Source organism: Hemicordylus capensis, chromosome 2 (assembly GCF_027244095.1).
Source record: "Hemicordylus capensis ecotype Gifberg chromosome 2, rHemCap1.1.pri, whole genome shotgun sequence".
Classification (NCBI taxonomy): Eukaryota; Metazoa; Chordata; class Lepidosauria; order Squamata; family Cordylidae; genus Hemicordylus; species Hemicordylus capensis.
The window spans coordinates 139910745-139933076 of NC_069658.1; the positions used below are offsets into that span (position 1 = coordinate 139910745).

A 22332-nucleotide genomic window follows, 5' to 3' on the forward strand; every position below is an offset into this window, starting at 1 on the left:
TATGGAGCCAGAAAGGTATTTTTACCAGGTCAAAACTGGTTGGAATTGTTAGGGAAATACCCTCTCACCCACAACATATCTTCATCTTTACTTGGAGCATCTGGTATCATGCTAATACTAGAGCATTGGTGTAAAGTGTTTCAAACAAGCCAAGGCAGGCTGCAGCATTCTCCAGCAGCTGAAACATTTTTTTAAAAGCTCAAACCCACAGAATGCATTATAAAAGTCAGTCTGTTCTTGAGGTTGCAAAGGCATGTACGATAGGTATTTGATCTAAATCAGAAAGAAATGGCTATAGCCTTCTTGGTGCTGTGGTTGAAACACGTTTCTGGTGCTTTACTGAAAAAGGATAAAGCACCAGAAAGATGGTTCTGGGAACACCTCAATACTGCAAGCAAAGGTGATCAGAGAAGATTAAAACCATATCAGTTATAGAAATCCCTGTTCCCTGAAACTACAAGGTGTGCTGATCAGTATTATTTCATTCTTGCCAGGATTTAGCTCATATCAGTACTGATTGACACAGCACTTTTTTATATTTGTATTTTTGCTATGAAATTGTTAAGTGGGGACAAATGTGTGTTTATAGAAGTATCATTGTCATATAGACACACACATTAAGGAGTCAAGGTTGTACTTTCATTGTGAATGTAGATGTGCCCCTGTATAATGTGTGAAAAGGTCCTCATTTACCTGCTTGTATTTCCAAAGTTTAGCAGATACTGACCAAGCATAGAGACCAGGGATCTCTACATATGCTCAGAGGCACTCTTTATTAACTGTCATTTCTGTTTAGGTGCTCTGTCTGGCCTAGCATGTGTCTTAGTCCATAACTATGCAATCCTTGCTCGCTTAACTGGAAGTAAGTCTCTTGGAAATCAGTGGACTTACTCTGAGAACAGGAGCTTAAGATAAAGGAATAAAGAGCATTTTCTATTCCAAGAAACACAGGTCATGGTTTTTGTGAATACTTAACTAGAGAGGAAATTGAGAGTGGCCTCTGGAGAACAAAGTACAGGATAAAAGAATATCCTTTGACAAGAAAAGAACGACCACACAAGACTGCCTCTGTATCATCATCCCATGTAAAATGGCAAATCCCCTATGACTCGCAAAGGTTTTACTGATTTACAAGTACCTATTGAACCCTGGGTCTTTTTTTGCCAATAAATTAAAGGCCACAGTCACAAGAACAGCCCTGCTGGATCAGGCCCAAGGCCCAGGTAGTCCAGCATCCTGTTTCACACAGTGGCCCACTCGGTGTTCTTGGCTAAGGGCATGCCCTCTCTCCTGCTCTTACTCCCCTGCAACTACTGTTTAGAGGCATCTTGCCTTTGGAACTGGAGATGGCCTATAGCCCTCAGATTAGTAGCCACTGATAGCCCTGTCCTCCATGAATTTATCTAAGTCTCTCTTAAAGTCATCCAGGTTGTTGGCCATCACCATATCTTGTGGCAGATAATTCCATAGGTTAATTATGGGTTGTGTGGAAAACATACTTCCTTTTGCCGTTCCTAAATTTCTTGGTAATCAATTTCAGGGGATGACCCTTGGTTCTAGTGTTATGAGAGAGGGAGGAAAATTTATATCAACTTACTCCACACCATGCATGATTTTATAGGTCTCTATCATGTCTCCCCTCAGTCGTCTTCTAAAATAAAAAGCCCCAGATGTTGTAGCCTTGTCTTTTAAGGAAGGTGCCCTCAGGCCCCTGATCATCTTGGTTGCCCTCTTCTGCACCAGTTCTATAATGTTCTTCTTAAGATATGGTGACCACACTCCAAGTGTGGCTGCACCATCATTTTTTTAAAAAAAATATATATAAGGGCATTATAATATTAGCAGTTTTATTTTCAAAGCCCTTCCTAATGATTCCAAACATGGAATTGGCCTTTTTCACAGCTGCCGCACATTGAGCTAACACTTTCAACAAGCTGTCCACTATGACCCCAAGATTCCTCTCCTGGTCCCAACTCAGACCCCAACTCAACAGCTCAGACCCCATCAGCGTATATTTGAAGTTGGGATTTTTTGCCCCAATATGCAACAACAACTACTACCACTATTTATCACTTTACACTTGCTAACAGTTCGGTGTCATCAGCAAATTTAGCCACTTCACTGCTTACCCCAAGTTCTAGATCATTTATGAATAAATTAAAAAGCACAGGTCCCAGTACAGATCCCTGGGGGACCCCACTTCTTACTTACCTCCATTTTGAGAACTGTCCATTTATACATACCCTCAGTTTCCTGACCTTCAGCTAGTTACTAGTCCACACATGAACCTGTCCCCTGATCCCATGACTGCTAAGTTTTCTCAAGAGTCTTTGATTAGGAACTTTGTTGAAAGCTGTTTGAAAGTCCAAATATACGATGTAAACTGGTTCACCTTTATCCACACGCTTGTTGACACTCAAATAACTCCAAACGTTTCTTGAGGCAAGATTCTACCTTTGCAGAAGCTATGTTGGTTCTCCTTCACCAGGGCTGGTTCTTCTATATGCTTAACAATTTTATTCTTGAGAACGCTTTCTATTAGTTTGCCCAGAACAAACGTTAAGCTAACTGGCCTGTAACTTTCTAGATCCCCCATGAATTCCTTTTTGGTTTTACAACTGTTGCAACTTGCAACAGTTGCAAAAGAAAAATAACACTTTTCTAAAATTTGCAGGTCTGCTGTCCACTCCGTTAATGATTTGAGAAGGGAGCCCAGCCCGGTTTTTCATGCTCGTGTGAAGCACCGGGATCGCACTCAATCCCGGAGGCTACATAGTGGCAAACCCACCTAAGTACCTCCCTGATAAATGAGTTTAAGGCAGTGAGTGCTCCCTAAACTTCATTTTTCTAATCATGTGTCAGCCATGGCTGGCACACTCGGAGGAGTGGGAATCCCAGTAATGCACCGTGCACTCACGTGGTGCATTATTGGGGCTCCAGGGTCAGGGCAACATGTGCTGTGTCCCGGCACCCTGATCTCGGGACCCTCCAGTCATTTGGGCAGGCAATCCGCCTGCCCAGGGAAGCCACAGCGATCATCTGCGGGGAAGGTACATCAAACCCTCCTTCCCCACAGACTGCCCTGGAGCTCTTCTCATGGATCATGAGAAGAGCTCTACTATAGGATAAGTAGGAGGCAGCTGAATCACTTCCTGACAGTGTTTTAAGTGTTACAGAGTCAGAGCCTGTTTCTCCACATTGTCAAGTAAAACTTAATGGCCATGAAGTGAGAGTGCTGGCTGATTCTGGCTCTCTGTACACTATCATTCCCCTTCTGCTTTACAAGAAACTCCTTCCTACATCAGATCTGCACTTGCAGCCTTCAGACATTCGCCATGGGGATATGGACGTTCCCTTATTGCCATAAATGGTTCACTGCTGTCCGGGAATACAAAGGACATATTGCAGAAGGGAAAGTGTACATGTTACAAAAAGGAGTCTCAATATTGGGCTGGATATGACTGCTGATTTCTCAGATGTTTTTGCTGATACTCCTGGCACTGCCATACATTTCAAACATAAAATTCAGATGAAGGAAAATGTAATACCTCTACAACACAAAGTGAGGAACGTACCCATAGCATTGCACCAACCACTGAGAGAGGAGCTCTTAAGACTACAGCATGCTGACATCATAGAACCTGTTGATTCATCAGAAAGAGTCTCTCCCATTGTTCTTGTACAAAAATCAAATGGTACACTTCAAATGTGCATGGATTTAAGAGATGTGAACTCCAACATGGTAGTGGATTGCCCAATATCAATTAAATGCTGCTTACTCTGAAAAAGGCCTCTGTGTTTACCACTTTGGACTTTTCTTCAGCCTATCATCAAATTCCTCTGCTCAAGAGTTCTCACAAATACACAGCCTTCATTACCCCAGAGGGCATTTTTCAATTCAAAAGACTGTCCTTTGGATTATCCTCTGCAGCTTCTGTATTTCAAAGAATGATGCATGCAATTTTGGGGACGATGGATGGCATCACTTACTTACAGTAAAAGGACATTTTACTGTATGGCGAAACCATTTAGGAGCATGATGCTACACTGACAGAAGTCTTAAGAAAACTCCAACAACATGGACTTACTATCCGCAGAGAAATGTCATTTTTGAACACATTTGGTGACATACTTGGGACATACAATGAGGCTGTTCTCATGTGCAGCCGAATCCAGGCTAGGGGCACTGCCACCTAGCCTAGTTTTTTAACCCAACTTTTAGCCAGGGTTAAAAGCACGAGTGTGGCCTTATCCCCAGCTCTGGGATTGTGTGTTCACTCGGGCTGCGTTAAGCCTGAGCGGACACAGATATGGGTGCCTAGAGTGCCCATCTCCTGGGTGAATCCCCTAATGAACCATGCACATTGCACAGTGCATTGTGGGCTATCCAGAGGCCAGGATGCATGGTCCCAGTCTCTGGAGCTCTGTGCTGCATGGGGCAGCACAGATAATCTAGGATCATGATCTGCACTCCCAGGAACATTAGGGATGTGCTAACCAGCTTGAGGTTGAGCCGATTTGCCCTCAGGCCAACCTCGAGCCTTGGTCATGACCCGGGCACACAGAGGCCCATTGAGCATGTACAGAGGCCTCTAATGGCCACTGCCACCAGTAGAAAGGCCGGAACAGCCCCCAAACTGGCTGAACTAGCCCTTATTAGAGTGGGACAAGGCCAGGAGGGGGAGGGGGAGGGGGAGATGACAGAGATCGCCCCCGCAGCCACCATTGATCCAGACCTGGCGGCGAGTCTAAAAAGGTTTTAAAAAATGTTTTTTTAAACTTAGAACCCCCAAACCGGCTTGAATTCGAGCCGAGCCAGGGGTATGTCCGGGGGCATGAAACTGAACATGTCTGGTTTGGTATGAGTCTGGTCCAGATTCAAACCAAACCAATCAAACTAGTTTTCTGCACACCCCTAAGCAACATTTGGTCCCTTGTCTGGAGAGAAGGTGAGTTGGCCCAGCCTCCCCCCGCCTGCATGTTTCCGTAAACAGCCCCAATATCACTGAGTGCCATACATCCCAAAGCAGACTTGGTGAAAGCTACTTAGGAAGCAGTAGACACACAACAAGGATGCACTTGGCTCATTGCGAGTATTACTCTAAATTTGTTAGACCATTTGCCTCCAAAGTTCTCCATTGCATCTTTAAAAAAAAAAAAAAAGAATGTAGCATTTAACTGGGAAAAACCCTGCAAGGAGAATTTTCAAATTATCAGCTCGGCTATTGCCGAAAGCCCTGCTCTCACTTCTTTTAACACCAAAAGGTACAAAATTCTAACCACTGATGCTTCTGAATATGGTTTGGATGCTGTCTTGACCAAGAAAAAAGGGGACAGGGAAGTTAGAGTTGCCGTTTCTTCCAGAGTGCTTACTAATCAGAGAAAATGCATTCTTTCATTGAAAAAGAAGCTCTAGCTTGTTTCTGGGTGGTGAGGCACTTGTGAGGCTGAAAATTACTCATGAGGCAGAAAATTCACATTCTGGCCAGACCATAAACCCCTATCTGCTTTATTTACTACTCAGAGATCAAGTCAAGTGACCCCAAGAATAGCCAAAGGGATCACCAGACTTATGAACTTTGATTTCCTGGTGGAATATTTGCCAGATATTTGGAATACAACTGTAGATTGTTTATCTCAGCTTCCAATTCTAGGCCAAGAGGAGATCACAGAGGAAGAGGATGAGGAGCCATGATTGAGCAAATAGCTTCATCCACTCATGGATTGATCACATTTTCTGAGTGGAAAGTGGCCCTCAGTGCTGATCAAGTACTTACTGAACTTAAACCTTATATAACTAATGGTTGGCCATGCAAAATCATGGTACATGAACACCTTCAACCATACATGCATACAGTGAATGAGCTGTCCCTTCTCAATGAGCTGGTGCTGAGGACCTATTGTTTGGTGATGCCAACCTCCTTACAAGCAAAAGTGATCAAAATTGCCCACCAAGGTCACCTGGGCATGAGCTTGACTAAAAGGCAAATCAGAGAAAGGTTTTGGTGGCCAGATATGGACAAACATATTTAAAATATAATTAGGCACTGAATGAATTGTGCTGTATGTGACAAATCACAGAAGACCTGGGGGGAAAGGGTGTTTCCAAACAAAGCTTACTTAAACAAACATAAGGTTGCTTTGTGTTTACAAGGGAAGCAGCTATAAAACAAAATTAATTGTAATAAGTGGGTAATGTTAGATATGACATAGATATATCAGTAGCCTAAGCCTTATTATATGCTTAAACAGCAACAGCAGCAGCAGCAACAAAAAACTCTGTAGCCTGTCTGCCTCTCAAGTATATTTCAGTTTTTATCTTATCTGGTTAAGGACAGTATCTTAACATTTGTTGTGACAGCAAATAAGAGCTAAAGATCAGGTGCCAGCATAATACTGCAAGCTGTGATTGCCTGTTTTGTAGGCAGATAAGCGTACAAAGATGTTTCATAGTGAAGGTCCTAGAATGTTGTGCTTAAGAAAAATGGAATATATAAACAGAGCAAACTAAAATCCTGCAAGCATGATACCTTTTAATTTCATCTCGAAGCTGCTTCTAGATAGCCAAGACACAGCATTACAGTAAGTCTGGAAGGTTATCTTGTCATCATCTGTGACTGGAATTTGCTTTAACAACTGAAATAAATGTAAGAGGGGAAAACTATTACAAACTACGATGAGATGAGATTCACCCTCCTTAAAATCAACCTCTCAATTAATGATATCCCTATATTTTATGTCTCAAAGATCTTTCCAGTTTTTCCAAGTCTTTTCTGGGACCAGTACTTCATTGCCCACAGAAGCCTAGAAATGAAGAATGAATGAAGCACAGCCTAGGAGGATGTGCTAAATGGATTGAAATGTGAGCCATTCTTTCGCATGTCTGATCTGCAACTCAACAATTAATTAAGCAAACTTCTCCTGTCTCAGTGCAGGTCAAGTTACTACGAAAGTGAGAGGTAAGAAAATTCATCTGCTGCAGCTTGCCTTTGATGGGGGACCCCACACTGGCTCCAAGAGTCAGATCAGCAGAGACATGGGCATTTGGGTCATCAGGGTGTCTTCCTGCCCCAGATCTCCTGAAGCCAGTAAACCCCTCAAGCAAGTTAGTTTGGGTTAGCCTCCTCTTACCCTCTGATACTCACCAATGTTCCCTGTGTCTTTCCTTCCAGCCATCTCAGTGGACATGCCATTTGCAGGAAAATACATGAGGTTGAATGCAATCAAATATTTCACCCATATGACACAACAAAAAAGAACAGGTGAAAGAAAGCTCCCATCTGGAGGCCAATTCAGGAATGAGAAGAGGAAGAAAATTCCTATTCATCCCCCTTGCAATGATGAATCCTGCTCTATCAAAGGTCAGGTGGGCAAGTGTGCCAAGGTGCCTATGCTGTGCCATCAATTTTTGATGGCACCATATTTGCCCAGTTAACTGGCACTCAGCCTCATCCTTCTACAGATGTGGAGACAACATCTCTCTCTCTCTCTCTCTCTCTCTCACACACACACACACACACACACACACACACACACACACACACTCCAATCCAGCGATTCAGGGACACTCCAGAGTTCAGGGATAATACAGTCTCACTGACTGCAGTCAGCTGGCTGTGTGGGCTTCTTCCTTTCCTGGAGGGCCCAAAGACCAACAGGAGCTGGAGCGTGGGAGGAGCTTCCTCCCTCAGCTCCGGTTTGAGGAAAACCTGTATCGGACATAATGGAGGTGTCGCCAAAGGCAGTTATTGGTGGTGTAACTCAATACAATCCAAAGGCAACAACTGCAGTTAGGGGAGGGAAACTACAGGTCTATTTCCCCTCTTAACTGCAGTTCCCCGGGTTCAAACGTTTGGGTAGTGAAACCCAAACCTGAGTACAGCTTTGGTTATTATATCTTAAGAAGGATATTGTAGAACTGGAGAAGATGCAGAAAAGGGCAACCAAGATGATCAGGGGCCTAGATCACCTTCCTTATGAGGCTAGGCTACAGCATTTGGGGCTCTTTGCCTTGGAAAAGAGGCAACTAAGGGGAGACATGATCGAGGTGTATAAAATTATGGATAGAGTGGAGAGGGTGGTCAGAGAGAAATTTTTCTCCTTCTCTCACAACACTAGAACCAGGGGTCACCCCATGAAACTGAAGGTCGGGAAATTTAGGACCAACAAGAGGAAGTACTTTTTCACCCAGCACATAATTAATCTATGGAATTATTTGCCATGGGATGTGGTGATGGCCACCAACTCGGATGGCTTTAAAAGGGGCTGAGACAAATTCATGGAGGACAGGTCTATCAATGGCTACTAGTTGGATCGCTGTGGGTCACCTCTAGCCTTAGAGGCATGATGCCTCTCAATCTTTGAAAAGATACGGGGAAACAGGCAAAAATCACCCCTTCTCCATTCTGTGTTCAATGTTAGTCTGGATGTCAGCCAATGTTTGCTGTTGTACACATACAACAAAAAACTAAAATGTGTGCTAAAAGTGTTGTATTTTTACATATACAACATTAGTCTGGATGTCAGCCAATGTTTGTTATGCTGCACATATAACAAACAATTAAAAACCTTACTATGGAGTTTTATAGCACCATCAATATATGACTATGATGTGCTTTGCAGAATAGCAGCAAAAAACAAAACAACAAAAAAGACCAGCCCCTATTCCAGGAAAGCTACACTCTAATTAATCTCTCTGTTTTTCCCGGTTCATGGAAAGTCGTGAGCAATTTCCCCAGATATTCTGCAGCTGTAAAAAGTCTGCCAACCTCACCTAAGTAAAATAATTTTAAAATGCCTCCAACAGTTACACCCATTATGGTTTGCATATCATACAGTGCATGCATTCCCCTTGCCACAGGAGGGAGCACTAGAATCAAACTTTAAACAAGAACTATGTCGTGCCTCTTTGCTTCCTTTAATTAAATATGTTAACCATATATGAAGCACCAGGCAGTCAATAATAACTGCCTTCCAAACATAATTATTTCTAGGCTTGCCAATTAATGTCTCTTCCTCCTCTAACAAATGTATTTCAGAATATAAACATGTGGTGGTTAACTTACTCTTTCAGTCTGTAGAGAATTACAACATGTGTGTTGGAATCCATATATAAATACAGCCTGTTGCACTAAATAATATCTCAGATTCCATTATTTTCCAACCAGGAATTTAATATTTTATGTGTGCGCCACATTTCACCAATCCTTGCCACACTGCTTACTGTCTTTGCTTTCATCCAACACAGACATTATTATAGGACACTTTACCAAGCTCAGTCCAGAGTTCACATATGCAGGAAAGTTACATTTGTGCCACCACGGGCACCATTATTCAAGTTCAACACACAGCCCTTGTAATATTTGCTACTGCGAACTTTAGTGGCATAGGAGACAGGGAAATAATGCAACAAGGACAATGTAATGGCACATAAGAAATTTTAAGTTTATATTTTTAGCTAGGGTTCTTAGCAAGCAACCACCTGTGGAACACGTTACGCCCTACCTCGAGTTATTATCACTACAGCACTCACTCTCCCTTCCAAATACATTTTCCACTCCAGTTGTTGAGGCCGATTGCATAACAATAGGAGAGAATGATGATGGATGTCCTTCCCTTTCCTGAATTGGAACTGAAAGCTAATTTGACTGCTTCACACGTGTTGCCCTCTGCAGTCAGTTCCCTGCCTCCAGCTGCTTCCCCATTGCACCTTCAGATCTGAAAAACTGCTCTCCCCACATGTTTCCCCTTTGGGGGATATTCTCCATTTCATTTCTGCTTCTTTATGGAACATGAGTCTGGCTGTGGCTTCTACTGCTTCCCAGCAATCTGCTTAAGGCACCAGAGCTCCTAATCACCTTCACCCTGCTTCTTTAGCATGGAGAACAGGGAAGAACAGCAGGGAAAGAGAACTGATGCTGATACTGTTTTCAAGTTTGTGTGAACCAGGCATATGATCATTCAGAGATAAGAACTCTTTCCTTTATAGATGTATTTTTTAAAAAAAAACCTGCTGGGCACACTACTACTACTATGACGACGACGACGACGAATATTTATGTTGCTTTTCAACAAAAGTTCTCAAAGAATAAATAAGAGAGTCCCTTGTCCACAAAGCGCTCACTAACTAAAAATAATCATAAGGTAGACACCAACAACAGCCACTGTTGGAATGCTGCGTGGGGGCTGGACAGTTTTTCTCCTGCTAAATATGAGACCAGCCACTTTAAAAGGTGTCTCTTTGCTCAGTTAGCACAGGACACGTGGGTGAATGGATCCTATTTAAAAAACCGAATGTTTTCTGAACATTCAATAGAAATAAATGACTCAATCCTATATTAATTGATTAAAATCTAGAGATAAGGAGGCTTAGTTTCCAGGCCAGATTTACATGTTACATGCACCATAGGGCTGTAGTTTCACTTACCACATATTGAGGCCATTCACACACAAGTGTGCAAAACCGGGCTAAGGGAGACCAGTCTGGTTTTGCACACTCGTGTGAACCACCAGGATCGCACCCGATCCCAGTAGCTACTCAGCGGCAAGCCCGCCTAAGTAGCCTCCTGCTAAAATGAGGTTAAGGGAGCAAGCACTGCCTTAACCTCATTTTTAAAAATCGTGTGTCAGCTGCAGCTGCTTGCAGCCGTGGCTGGCACCCTTGGGGAGGAGGGGAATCCCAGTAACGCACCACATTATTGGGATTCCTGGGGGTGGGGAGATGCGAGGTGGTGCGTCCTGGCATCCACCCCACCCCTGGAACTGCTGGGCGAGCCGCTGCTCGTCTGGGCAGGCGATCCACTGCCCAGAGAATAGCAGGAGATAGTCTGCGGGGAAGGTAGGCTAAACCCACCTTCCCCACAGACCGCTCTGGAGCTCTTCTCATCGATCGTGAGAAGAGTTCCATTGTAAAGCAAAATTTCAAAAGATCTCAGTAATCTGATCTCTGTTCAAAACATAAAAGAACAAATATATAAAACTCCCAGATATATGTAGATACTTGCATGAGCTAATAAGAATTTGAGGAGTCAAAAGACAATCTCCAAAGACACATCTAGGAGACAGACTAACGGGAAGCAGAAGGTTGGCTCTTTAATGGAGAAAGCGTTCAAGCTTGGGAAAGGGTGACTACCCCATTTCTTCTGATGTAGACCAATCAATATCTTAGAGGTCAACGAGATGACAAAGACAGTCTTCATAAAAAGCCAAGTAGCAAAGCTTATTCTAAGATGAGGCTTCCATTCTTTTCAATGCAAGTTGCTATGAATTAAGAATTCAAGTGTTGAGCCATTAGCCAGGCCAGGAAGGCTGCTGTATCTCCCTAGGGTCATCTGGGTAACAAAGTAATACATGTACAAAGGAAGAAATCAGATTTTGCAGACTCTCAAACTGGAGAATGATCATAGAAAAATGGCAGTACATCGGTATAGAAACATAGGAAGCTGCTTTATACTGAGTCAGACCATCGGTCCATCTAGCTCAGTATTATCTGCACAGACTGCAGGCAGGAGTCTCTCTCAGTCCTATCTTGGAGATGCCAGGGAGGGAACTTGGAACCTTCTGCATGCAAGCAGGCAGGTGCTCTTCCCAGAGTGGCCCCATCCCCTGAGGGGAATATTTTACAGTACTTACACATATAGTCTCCCATTCAAATGCAAACCAGGATGGACCCTGCTTAGCACAGGGGACAATTCATGCTTGCTACCACAAGACCAGCTTTCCTCCCCTGAGTAGCCATGTCATGCAGGCTGAAATAATCCTGCTCTAATCTATGGTTGGTTGAAATGTGTAACCATGGAGGTCTCACATCCTTTTATTCCATTGCACATGTTGCTCTCTGCTGAAATGTTGGCAGCAAACTGGTAATATGGAGCAACATTCATGTTGTGAGTGTTGCCTGACAGGAATAAAGATGGTTGGCTTATCGCTTGCACTGGTATAGTGCCCTCCCTTCTTGTGTGTCCTTTGTTAAAGGGGGCATCTTTATTTCTATCATGCAACACTCACAACATGAATTTGAAATGAACAGAAGACACCTTTGTTAAAGGTGTTTGTGTGTACACACATGTTTATTAAAGGTGTCTTCTGTTCATTTCTGTACACAGACACAGACACAGACACAGACACACACATATGATTATGTTAACCCCTGCTGAGTACAGAGGCACCTTTTAAAGTGATGAACCTCTTATAATTAGCAGGGGGAGAGCAACTATTCCTCTCTGAACCCAGCATAGCATCCCTGCAGTGGTTGCTGCTGGTGTCTACACAAGGTCGGGCACACGACCTAAGGACTAGGGGGAAGACAAGAGCTCTCCTGCCTTTCCCCACAGACTGACAGCGATCACAGACTGATAGCGATGGCGTTCCATTTGCCATGCCATATATAGTCTAACGAACACATGTGCAGAGGCGCTCTTACCCTTGGACTTCGGGGCCAAAGTCCGGGGCCTCCACACCTCCTGGGGGATCCCATATCATCTTTAAACTGTCCTGGCTGATGTGGTTTGTGCCCTCAAGAACCTACATGTTAAAAAAATGATGCTTAACTTGCAGCGGGTTGCGGGGGGCGGGCGGCTCCAAAGGCCTTTTGGTTTGGCTCCAAAATTACCTAGGTGCACCTCTGCACACATGCATGCAAACACACACACAATGAGGTCTTTCACACAACCTTGCTGGGGAGGGCAGGCACTCACCTGTATTCCCTGCCCGTGTGGTTACCCTTGTACAGAACATATGTATGTTGTGGAAGTTCCTTGATAATGCTGACCCCCGCTTGAGGCCCAAACATCTTGGTCTGCCTGTATAAAATGTTGCCTCTCAACATAGGAGCATAGGAAGCTGCCATATACCGAATCAGACCATAGGTCCATCTCGCTCAGTATTGTCTACACAGACTGGCAGTGGCTTCTCCAAGGTTGCAGGCAGGAATCTCTCTCAGCCCTATCTTGGAGATGCCAGGGAAGGAACTTGGAGCCTAGATGCTCTTCCCAGAGTGGCTCCATCCCCTAAGGGGAATATCTTACAGCGCTCACACTTCTAGTCTCCCTTTTGTATGCAACCAGGGCAGATCCTGCTTAGCTTAAGGGGACAAGTCATGCTTGCTACCACAAGACCAGCTCTCTTCCTCTCACAGTTTCGAAGCACTGTTGCACTTCTGTATGACCTTGATTTGTGGCAGATTCATGGAACTGTGAACTCATGAAAAGGTGCAACTGTATTATTTCAGATATATTTTTGTTTCCATTTGTAGGGTGGCTCTTAGGCTGCTCAGCTCTGGAGCTTTTCTTTCTCTCTAGAAAGAGACAACCTCTTGGCTTCACAGTCAGCAAAGCAATTATAAATTCCTCAGACTCTAATTAAAAACCAGATAGGTTTCCAAAACACTATTAAAGACACACTAGGGGAATAAGGATTTCAATTTATTGTCATGAATATCAAGCTTGTTTCCTTATTAGCTGCAGAGCAATGAAGAGTAAATGTTCCATAGGCAAAGCATTCTGTTTAACAATGCTAAAAAATGTACCTCGACAGGAAAATGGTGTTTGTAATTTGTGCTTTCTTTCCTTTGAAATATATCTGCAGTAAATGCATCTGCACTAATGAGAAATGCCTCCCATTAAGAGACACCATAATCTGCAGCAACTAGCAGATGTGCTGCATTTTACATGGTTTGCATTCTTCTTTTCACTCTATCTTTAAAAAACAACAACCCACCATTTGTGTTTATTTTTATTAATAAGGTCAATTGTAATACTGGCCATCTAAATGGAACTGTTGATGCCATCTAAAAAGTCCATTCCTGTTTTATGGGTGCTCCCAAAGGTTGTAGATTAGGGAACAGCAAGTGTGTCAGAATCAGTCCTGACTCAGGACCTGAGACAAGCTCCTCTCCAAAGGAGAAGAGGCCATTTCAGAGCCCTGTCTTTCAGAAACCCTGCAACAGGGAATCCAAGGAGAAGCTCCATTACACACTTCTCCAGGTGAGAGCATGCTTCCCCCAGACTCCAGCAACACCTGCACCACCTGGTCCCTCCATTCCAGCCAATGAAGAAGCATCATCTGAGCTGGCTCCTCCTATGGATTCCATGCTATTCCCTGGAGCTGAAGCCCCAGCCTCTCTCAGAGCGGGGCGGGGGGATAATCAGCACCTCTTGAACCCCCCAGGCTTACACCCCAGCTGCCAGGAAAAGAGATGGTGCTGTACTTGGGAAGAAGCTCAGCACAGGCGAGCAAGTGCATGGTCACAATTTGGTCACGGTTTGTTCTTGAGAGTGGTCAACTTAGGAGGAGGAGTAAGCCGACGCTGAAGACAGTTCAAGAGTAGAACCTGCTTTGGCTAGGCAAGAAGAGTCTGGTTCTTGCCTAGCTATATAAACTGCCATTTCAGAGCTGAATCTTGCTGGTTTGACAGCTGCCTTTGAGAGACGCTTCCAGCCCACAGTCTGCAGCCTTTTCCCTTGAAGCCTTGACTTGTAGTCCCAGCTCCCTAGTTCCTGGCCTGTCTCCTGTAACCTCGTACATGGTAACCACACCCTGCTGACTACTTTGCTGCTCCACTCACCGTCTTATCAGAGCCCTGGTTCCCTCAGTCTCAGCTGTGCCTTGCAGCCCTTGCCTGTAACTTGTGTGCCCGTTCTCTTCAGTTTGCTGCTGTACCTGAACCCTGACACCTTTGGGTGAGTGAACCTTGCTACACACACAGCCAGCTGGCCCTGTCTAGCCTCACCTGAAGGGAGTGTGTGCACTTGAATAGACAAACCAGATGCCCCAGGATCACATCCAGGCCCCTGGGAAGTTCTACCTACCCGCACCCATTGCCCACCCATGGAAGGAGTTTATGGTTGTGGCTATAGGAGTTCATGGTACGCTAGTGTAGCCCAAATGTTGTATTGTCACATAGTTTAGCTCTCTCATCCAATCTGGGGTTATGTAGAGCTTGCAGTGAATTCTGGACTGGTCTTGTGCTAGCAAGCATGATTTGTACCCTTAGCTAAGCAGGTCCGCCCTGGTTGCATATGAATGGGAGACTAGAAGTGTGAACACTGTAAGATATTCCCTTCAGGGAATGGAGCCGCTCTGGGAACAGCATCTAGGTTCCAAGTTCCCTCCCTGGCACCTCCAAGATAGGGGTGAGAGAGATTCCTGCCTGTAACCTTGGAGGAGCCGCTGCCAGTCTGTGTAGACAGTACTGAGCTAGATAGACCAATGGTCTGACTCAGTATATGGCAGCTTCCTATGTGCCTATGTATTGTTCACTTGATCATCTATCTGCAAAATAAAACTGAGCGCTTCCTCTTGTGAACTGGAACTGCTTTCTTCATTTTCAAACTATTTATTTATTTATTTATTTATTCAATTTACATCTTCAAACTCTTTATTTATTTATTTATTTATTTATTTATTTATTTATTTATTTATTCATTCATTCATTCATTCATTCATTCATTCATTCAATTTTTATACCGCCCTTCCGAAATAGCTCAGGACGGTTTACAATTAAAAAGAGAAATCATTAAAAACAATTAAAACAGAAATACAAATATGAACACCAATTTAAAAACATCTTAAAAAACAATTAAACTATCAGAACAATTATAACCCTGAAAACCAGGTTAACATTAAAACAATTAAAACTAATTAAAAACCCTAAAAGGCCAGGCCAAACAGATGGGTTTTAAGGGCTCTCTTGAAGGTCAGTAAGGAATTAAGATTATGGATTTCTGCTGAGAGTGCATTCCACACCCCGGGAGCAGCTACAGAGAAGGCCCGCCTCTGAGTCGCCACCAAACGAGCCAGTGGTAACTGGAGACGGACCTCCTCAGATGACCTTAATGTGTGGTGAGGATCATGTAAAAGAAGGCACTCTCTAAAATATCTCGGACCCAAGCCATTCAGGGCTTTAAAGGTAATTACCAGCACTTTGTATTTTGCCCGAAAACATATTGGCAGCCAGTGTAACTGTTTCAAAACAGGCATCATATGGTCTCTCTGGGTTGCCCCAGAGACCAATCTGGCTGCTGCATTCTGAACTAACTGAAGTTTCCGGACTACGTACAAAGGCAGCCCCACATAGAGCGCTTTGCAATAGTCAAGCCGGGAGGTTACCAGCTGATGCACCACTCTTTTGAGGTCATCCTCTTCAAGGAATGGGTGCAGCTGTCGAATCAGCCGAAGCTGATAGAAAGCACTGCTGGCCATGGCCTCCACCTGAGATACTAGGGTGAGGTCTGGGTCCAGGAGTACTCTCAAGCTGCGCACCTGCTCCTTCTGGAGGAATGTAACCCCATCCAGCACAGGAAGATCTAACTCACCCCTCATATTCTGAGCCCACACAATGAGCACCTCTATCTTGCTTGGATTCAGCTTCAATTTGTTCTCCCTCATCCAGCCCATTACTGCCTGTAGGCAGGCATTTAGAGAATGAGTGCCATTTCCTGAAGATGAAAAGGAGAAGTAGATTTGGTGTCATCAGCATACTGATAACACCCAGCACCAAACCTCCTGATGACCTCACCCAGCGGTTTCATGTAGATGTTAAAAAGCATTGGTGAGAGAATGGAGCCCTGAGGGACTCCATATAACAGCTCCTGTTTTGAGGAGCAACTGTCACCAAGCTCCACCATCTGGAATCTACCTGAGAGACAGGAACGGAACCACTGCAAAGCAGTGCCCCCTATCCCCAACTCCCCCAGGCAATCCAGAAGGATACCATGGTCGATGGTAGCGAACGCCGCCGAGAGATCAAGAAAAACCAGCAGAGTCACACTCCCTCTGTCGATTCCCCAGTAAAGGTCATCCATCAGGCCAGCCAAGGCAGACTCAACCCCATAGCCAGCTCTAAAGCCAGTTTGAAATGGGTCTAGATAATCAGTTTTCCCCAAGACTGCCTGGAGCTGGTCAGCCACCACCCTCTCAATCACCTTGCCCAACCAAGGGAGATTGGAGATTGGCCTGTCCATCGTTAAGGGGTCCAGGGAAGGCTTCTTTAAGAGTGGTCTAACCATTGCCTCCTTCAGGCAGGGGGGCACCCTACCCTCCCTCAGTGATGCATTTACAATATTAACTAGGCCACCTCCAACAATCTCCCGGCTAGATAGAAGCAGCCAAGTCGGGCAAGGATCCAGAGAACAGGTGGTAGACCGCACTGCCCCAAGCAGCTTGTCCAGATCCTCAGGAGTCACAGATTGAAACTGATCCAATCTAATACTGCAAGAGAGATTGCTGGACACCTCCTCCATAGACCTTGCAGAAACAATGGAGTCCAAGTCGGCCCGAATACAGGAGATCTTATTCACAAAGAACCCGCTAAAGGCATCACAGCAGAGCAACTCTGGGGACTGATTGGAAGTAGAAGGAGCAGAAACCAAACTCCTCACAACCCGGGATAGCTCCGCTGAGCGTGAACCTGCAGCCACAATGCGCGCAGACAGAATCTCTTTTTTGCTGCGCACACTGCCGCCACATAAGCCTTCAAATGGGTCACATGCTGAATCCTTTCTGATTCGAACTGAGTTCTCCTCCACTTGCGCTCTAGTTGCCTACCCAACTCTTATCAGATTCCACCAATCTCTGGGTTAGGTGGACAAATCACAGTTCTTATGGTGAAATGGTTCTTCCGTTTGTAAAATAATGTATCCTAAAAACCTGGTTTTATAAACTTTTGCTGTGGGTTAATTCAACTGCCTTTGAAATCTAGTTGAAGTGCTAGCCTTCCAACAATGGACAAAGTTTCTTATTTTGTATCATAATATTCAAACCCTGATACTTCAAAGGACTTGAGAAGGACTGATTCTCCCAGTGAGACTTTCATATCTTAAGAATAATTAAGTAGTAATAATTAAGAATGTTACCATAATAGCCTACCCTACTTGTCTTATTTTAATAAGGGAAGAGATTTTACCATTTATAGCGAGTTATTAAAATCAGTGGAACAATTCCAGGGAAGGTCAATTGACAATTGCTAGCTGTGAGCATTCTTCATCTAGCTATAAACCATTATGCTGTTTTTTATTAGGACCTATAAAAACCAATTTCCCTGGTCCTAACCCCAAGCCTCTTTGTTTATTGGGACAAATGTTTCCTAGTAATACTGAGGTGTGGGGTGGGTGGGTGGGTGGGTGTCAAAACACTGATTTCCCATGGGTTTGAAACTAGGTCTTGTCAACCTAGTTTTTATGGGTCCCTTTGCAGCCAATAGAATTGTGTCAGGACCCAGTGAATGGACTGAAAGCACTGTACTACCATGATGTAGTGTTGCTGAAACTGAGTTGCTCTAGATTTGATCAATGCCTAGAGGAAAGACCACTTGGTTAAGACCCCACAAAAGCCACCCTGCAGGCATGTTAAAAAGAATATGGGACTGCTATCAAAAGCATGCTGAGCTCCTTTTCTTGAATATCTAGTTCAGTTTCTCTCCTCTCCTGACATTCTTGTGCTGTGTTTCCCTGGCCCGACTCTAAACACTGCTGTAGACAAGGGCAAAGAAATACCCCACCTCCTGATGTCGGTAGGATGTGCAAGTTAAACTAAGCATTACAGAGTAGGAGAGGGAATGAGGAGAGTCTCACTATCAGTGAGACTTGCCTGGATTGGGTTAGTGGGGAGAGCTGGCTTAGCCTGCTCTCCCCACAGACAAGCACGCTGGCAGCCCTGGGAGGCTGGATCGGCCGCCCACATGACTGCCGGCTCCGTCATGGAGCCGGCGGGGGCTGTGGGGATCTGGGGCCATGTGACCCTCCCTCAGGACCAGGAGGCTTGTTCATGCTACTGCCTGTTGCAGGACAGACTTGGAAATACACCAGGCCATGGCTGTTTTACCTTCTGGCCCAAAAGACTCTTGGTCTGCTGCAGGAGTCGCATCTGAGGCAAGTTCCCCTTCCCGTTTGGCTCCAGCATAAGGAAGCAGCTCCAGCATCTTTGTGCCCCTGGTATTGTCACTGTCCAGAAAAAGAATACTTCAGAACATGGGAGACGTCAGGGGCTTATTGAATAAGCCCAGTGTTCCTTGATGCAGAGTTGGGTTTCCCCCCCCTTTTTTCCATTTTGTCCCTTATGCTCACCCACCTCTCCCAAGAAGATTTATAGTATTAAGGTGAACACAATAAAGCCTTCAGTAATGCTGCTGTAGCTCAGTAGATGTGCACATATTTTGCATGCATCTTCATGTAGGGCTGGGAAAGATCCCTTTCTGAAACCACAGAGGGTCAACAATGGCATGAGAAGTAATCCACAGAGCAGTGTGGGACCCAAAGCATCTCTCATGCTATAAAGACAATATTAATGGAGCTAAAGTTTCTCTGCATGGTTGGTTGTGTTCCTCATTCACCACTCAGAGGGAGCAGATTTTGTCTACACTACTCTAATGTCTTCCAAAACAGTTCTACTAGTATTACTTGTCTATTGTATAGACCTTTTACTTCTGTTCCTGTTTGGAATTACTGCATGGTGTAGATTCCACATCAGCATAAACCCATTGTATGATTGCCTCCCAAATGGGGGATTGTGGAGAGAGCGGGTTTGAGCTGCTCACCCCACAGACGATCAGTTAGTCATCCCTGGGTGGCCAGATTGGCCACCCAGACAATTGCCGACTCAGTCATGGAGCCAGTGCAAACAGCAGGGTTTGGGGGCCTCCCCCCAAAAAAAGTCCCTGAAAGCACCGCACAAGTGCACGGTGCCTTCTGAGGAGCCTCCTGACACCAGGAGGCTTGTTGTAGCCCCCTCCCTATCAGGGGGCTACTCATGAGTCGGTGTGGTGCAAAGCTGCACCACACTGACACACAATCACTTAACCCTCTTTGGGGGTGTCCTCGCACCTGAAACCCAGATTAAGAGGAGGGCTACCTAGGAAGGTTTGCCGCCAAGCCACCACAGGGGGCCATGCAGCTCCCGTTGGTTCTCACACATGGCTAAAATTGAGCTGAGCTTCCAATTTTAGCCGTGCATGAAAATAGCCTCTTTGTCTATTAAATATCTTATGCTGAAGGGCAGAAAATGCATGCTGGATTGTTAATCTACTTTTTTTTAAAAAGTAAGCTTTTGAGATGACCCAGCTCCGTGTGTCCATGTCCGTGGTGCGTGTCCATGTTTCTATCAATGACCGGTCCAATTTGGACCTAATTTGATAGTTGTTGTAACACATAGGAATACCTCAATGGTGTAGTTTGTGATGATGTCACCCACCCCAATTCTAGATGGTGGACATGTGAATATGTGAAGCAGAAGTGGGAAGCAATTTGGATCAAATTTAGTATAGCTGTTGTGACACATAGGGACAGGCCCATCCTTAGGGCAGGGTGATCGGTGCGATCGTCCCGGGCTCCACGTTGGGGGGGCATGGTGGTGGTGGCCAGTGAGTGGCAAGCAGCCTCCTCCACTTGGCGAGGTTGCCCATGCACTCGCCTCAGCTCCTGGCGGTGCAGCAGCTGGCCCAGCCGCTGCCATGTGTGCTGGGGAGTGGTGGTGGCCAGTGAGCGGCAAGCAGCCTGTTCCACTCAGCAAGGCTGCCCGCACACCACCTCGGCTCCCAGTGGCGTGGCAGCTGGCCCTGCTGCCATGTGTTCTGGGAGGCGTAGCAGCGGTGGCTGAGGCAGTGAGGCCCCACACATGATGATTCGCCCCCAGCCCCACACCCCACCTAGGGATGACCCTACAAAAGGACTCCTCAATGGCGAACTTTGTGATAATGTCATCTATCCAAATTCAAGATGGCAGATGCATGAATGTTGGAGGTGGAAATGGGTTAACATGTGAAGATGATAATTATCATTTAAGAATATAGTGAAAATAGACAGATTAGTCCATACCATAACTTCTTATTTTCTAAAGCTTTAGCTATAAACTGAGTTTGTTTCTTTTCAAGTGAAAGGATATACAAGCCTTCAGCTCAAACAAGTGCAGAACTTAATTCAAGTATTCTTTTGCATATGATTACAGCTACAGATAGGATGTGGGTGTCAGCCATGGTCAGCTGAACTTTCTCTCCTCATCTAAATTTACAGATGTCCGCCTGCTACTTTAGCCCTTCGTAACCAGCATTGTCATTAATGTGACTCTGTGCTCGCGGTATCACTTTAAAAAAAACAAAAGGTTTAGTTTTATTGCTAATCTTTTATATAGAAACCCTGCTCAAGGGGAAAGCAAAATGTCCAAAAGCAACAAGAGTTTCTACAGAAGCAGCCACCAATATTATCAAAGTTTATGAAATCGCATTATGTCGGTAACCTAGGTGTTTTGGTCAAGGCCAGGAAAATTCCAATGCAGCTGCATGAAGAGAGTGATTGCTCTAACACTGGCTTAAAATGGAGTTTCTGAGTCACTGAAGCCTTACCTGTTATTTGCTTGAGAGATTTCTGGTGCAGACTAAAAAATAAAAGTAACCCTATGGCAGGAATGTCTTTGACATAGAATGTTGCCTTCCATTTTTCACCTACAGGGGTCTTAGCTTGTTTTATTACTAAATTCTGCCCATTGGGAAATCAGCCTCAGGAAAGGCTGGTGCAAAATTAAACCTTGGTGGCAGGCTGCTTATGTCTTTTTGGAGAAGCAGAATAAAAATAAGACTAAATCTACCTTCTGGATTCAGAAACCATTTCACTGACTGAAATTAAAATAATATAAATTAGATGTGAAGTTTGTCTATATTTAATACCAAAGAAGGAGCATATTTATTCGGGGCTCCTAATCAGTTAAAAAATTTAGTTGATTAAATACAGATAATTAATTGATTGATTGATTCATTAAGTGCCGTCAAGTCTGTGTCGACTTGTAGAGATCACATAGATAGATTCTCTCCAGGATGATCTGTCTTCAACTTGGCCTTTAAGGTCTCTCAGTGGTGCATTCATTGCATATCACCAAAACATTAACATGCTACTTTGTTGTTTCTGAAATGCTAGCTTTACGTACAGTGCTGACTCACTCCACTCATTGTGGTGACCTTTTTTGTTGTTGTTGTTATGAACAGCCATGTTGTCAGTCAGATGTAAGCTGTGACATCATTGAGAAAAGTACTTTATTGTCAAGTAACATAATTAAATAGTGATGTGGACCAATGAAACAGAGGAATGTGAGGGCAAAGGCAACCATCTGTGTCAAGAAAAACAGCACTGAAATTATGTGTTAACAACAAATGCCAAAAATCACTAAAGATGGGAAGCACTTCTCAACACTTGTGAAAAAGAACACAAAATGAGACAAGTGATTTTGGCTCAACTCTGTTCTTAAGCAAGTTACATAAATATATTATTTGCTAGCCTGGCTTGTTCCTGACCAAGTCATTTCTCTGTGAAGTTGCCAGCCTACTCATTCCAGGCACATCCTCACAGCTTT

The 22332-nt window shown here is 44.4% G+C and overlaps 1 protein-coding gene across 11 annotated transcripts in view; it reads right to left on the bottom strand.

The window, feature by feature from the left end:
• Positions 1–22332, bottom strand: part of LOC128346393 (uncharacterized) — a 231906-nt gene that overhangs the window by 185227 nt on the left and 24347 nt on the right. For 8 of the 11 annotated variants that reach the window (XR_008316941.1, XR_008316942.1, XM_053299646.1 and 5 more), the window contains 2 exons: positions 18820–18938; positions 6531–6636 (listed from right to left, as the gene is read on the bottom strand). Coding sequence is in view for 9 of the 11 variants with exons in the window: in XM_053299642.1 (XP_053155617.1) it covers positions 6531–6636; positions 18820–18938 (225 nt within the window). In the remaining 2 variants the exon portion in view is untranslated. Of the gene's footprint in view, positions 1–6530; positions 6637–12421; positions 12523–18819; positions 18939–21909; positions 21987–22332 lie in introns of those variants that run through there. The other 3 variants (XM_053299645.1, XM_053299649.1, XM_053299648.1) reach the window with 3 other exon arrangements.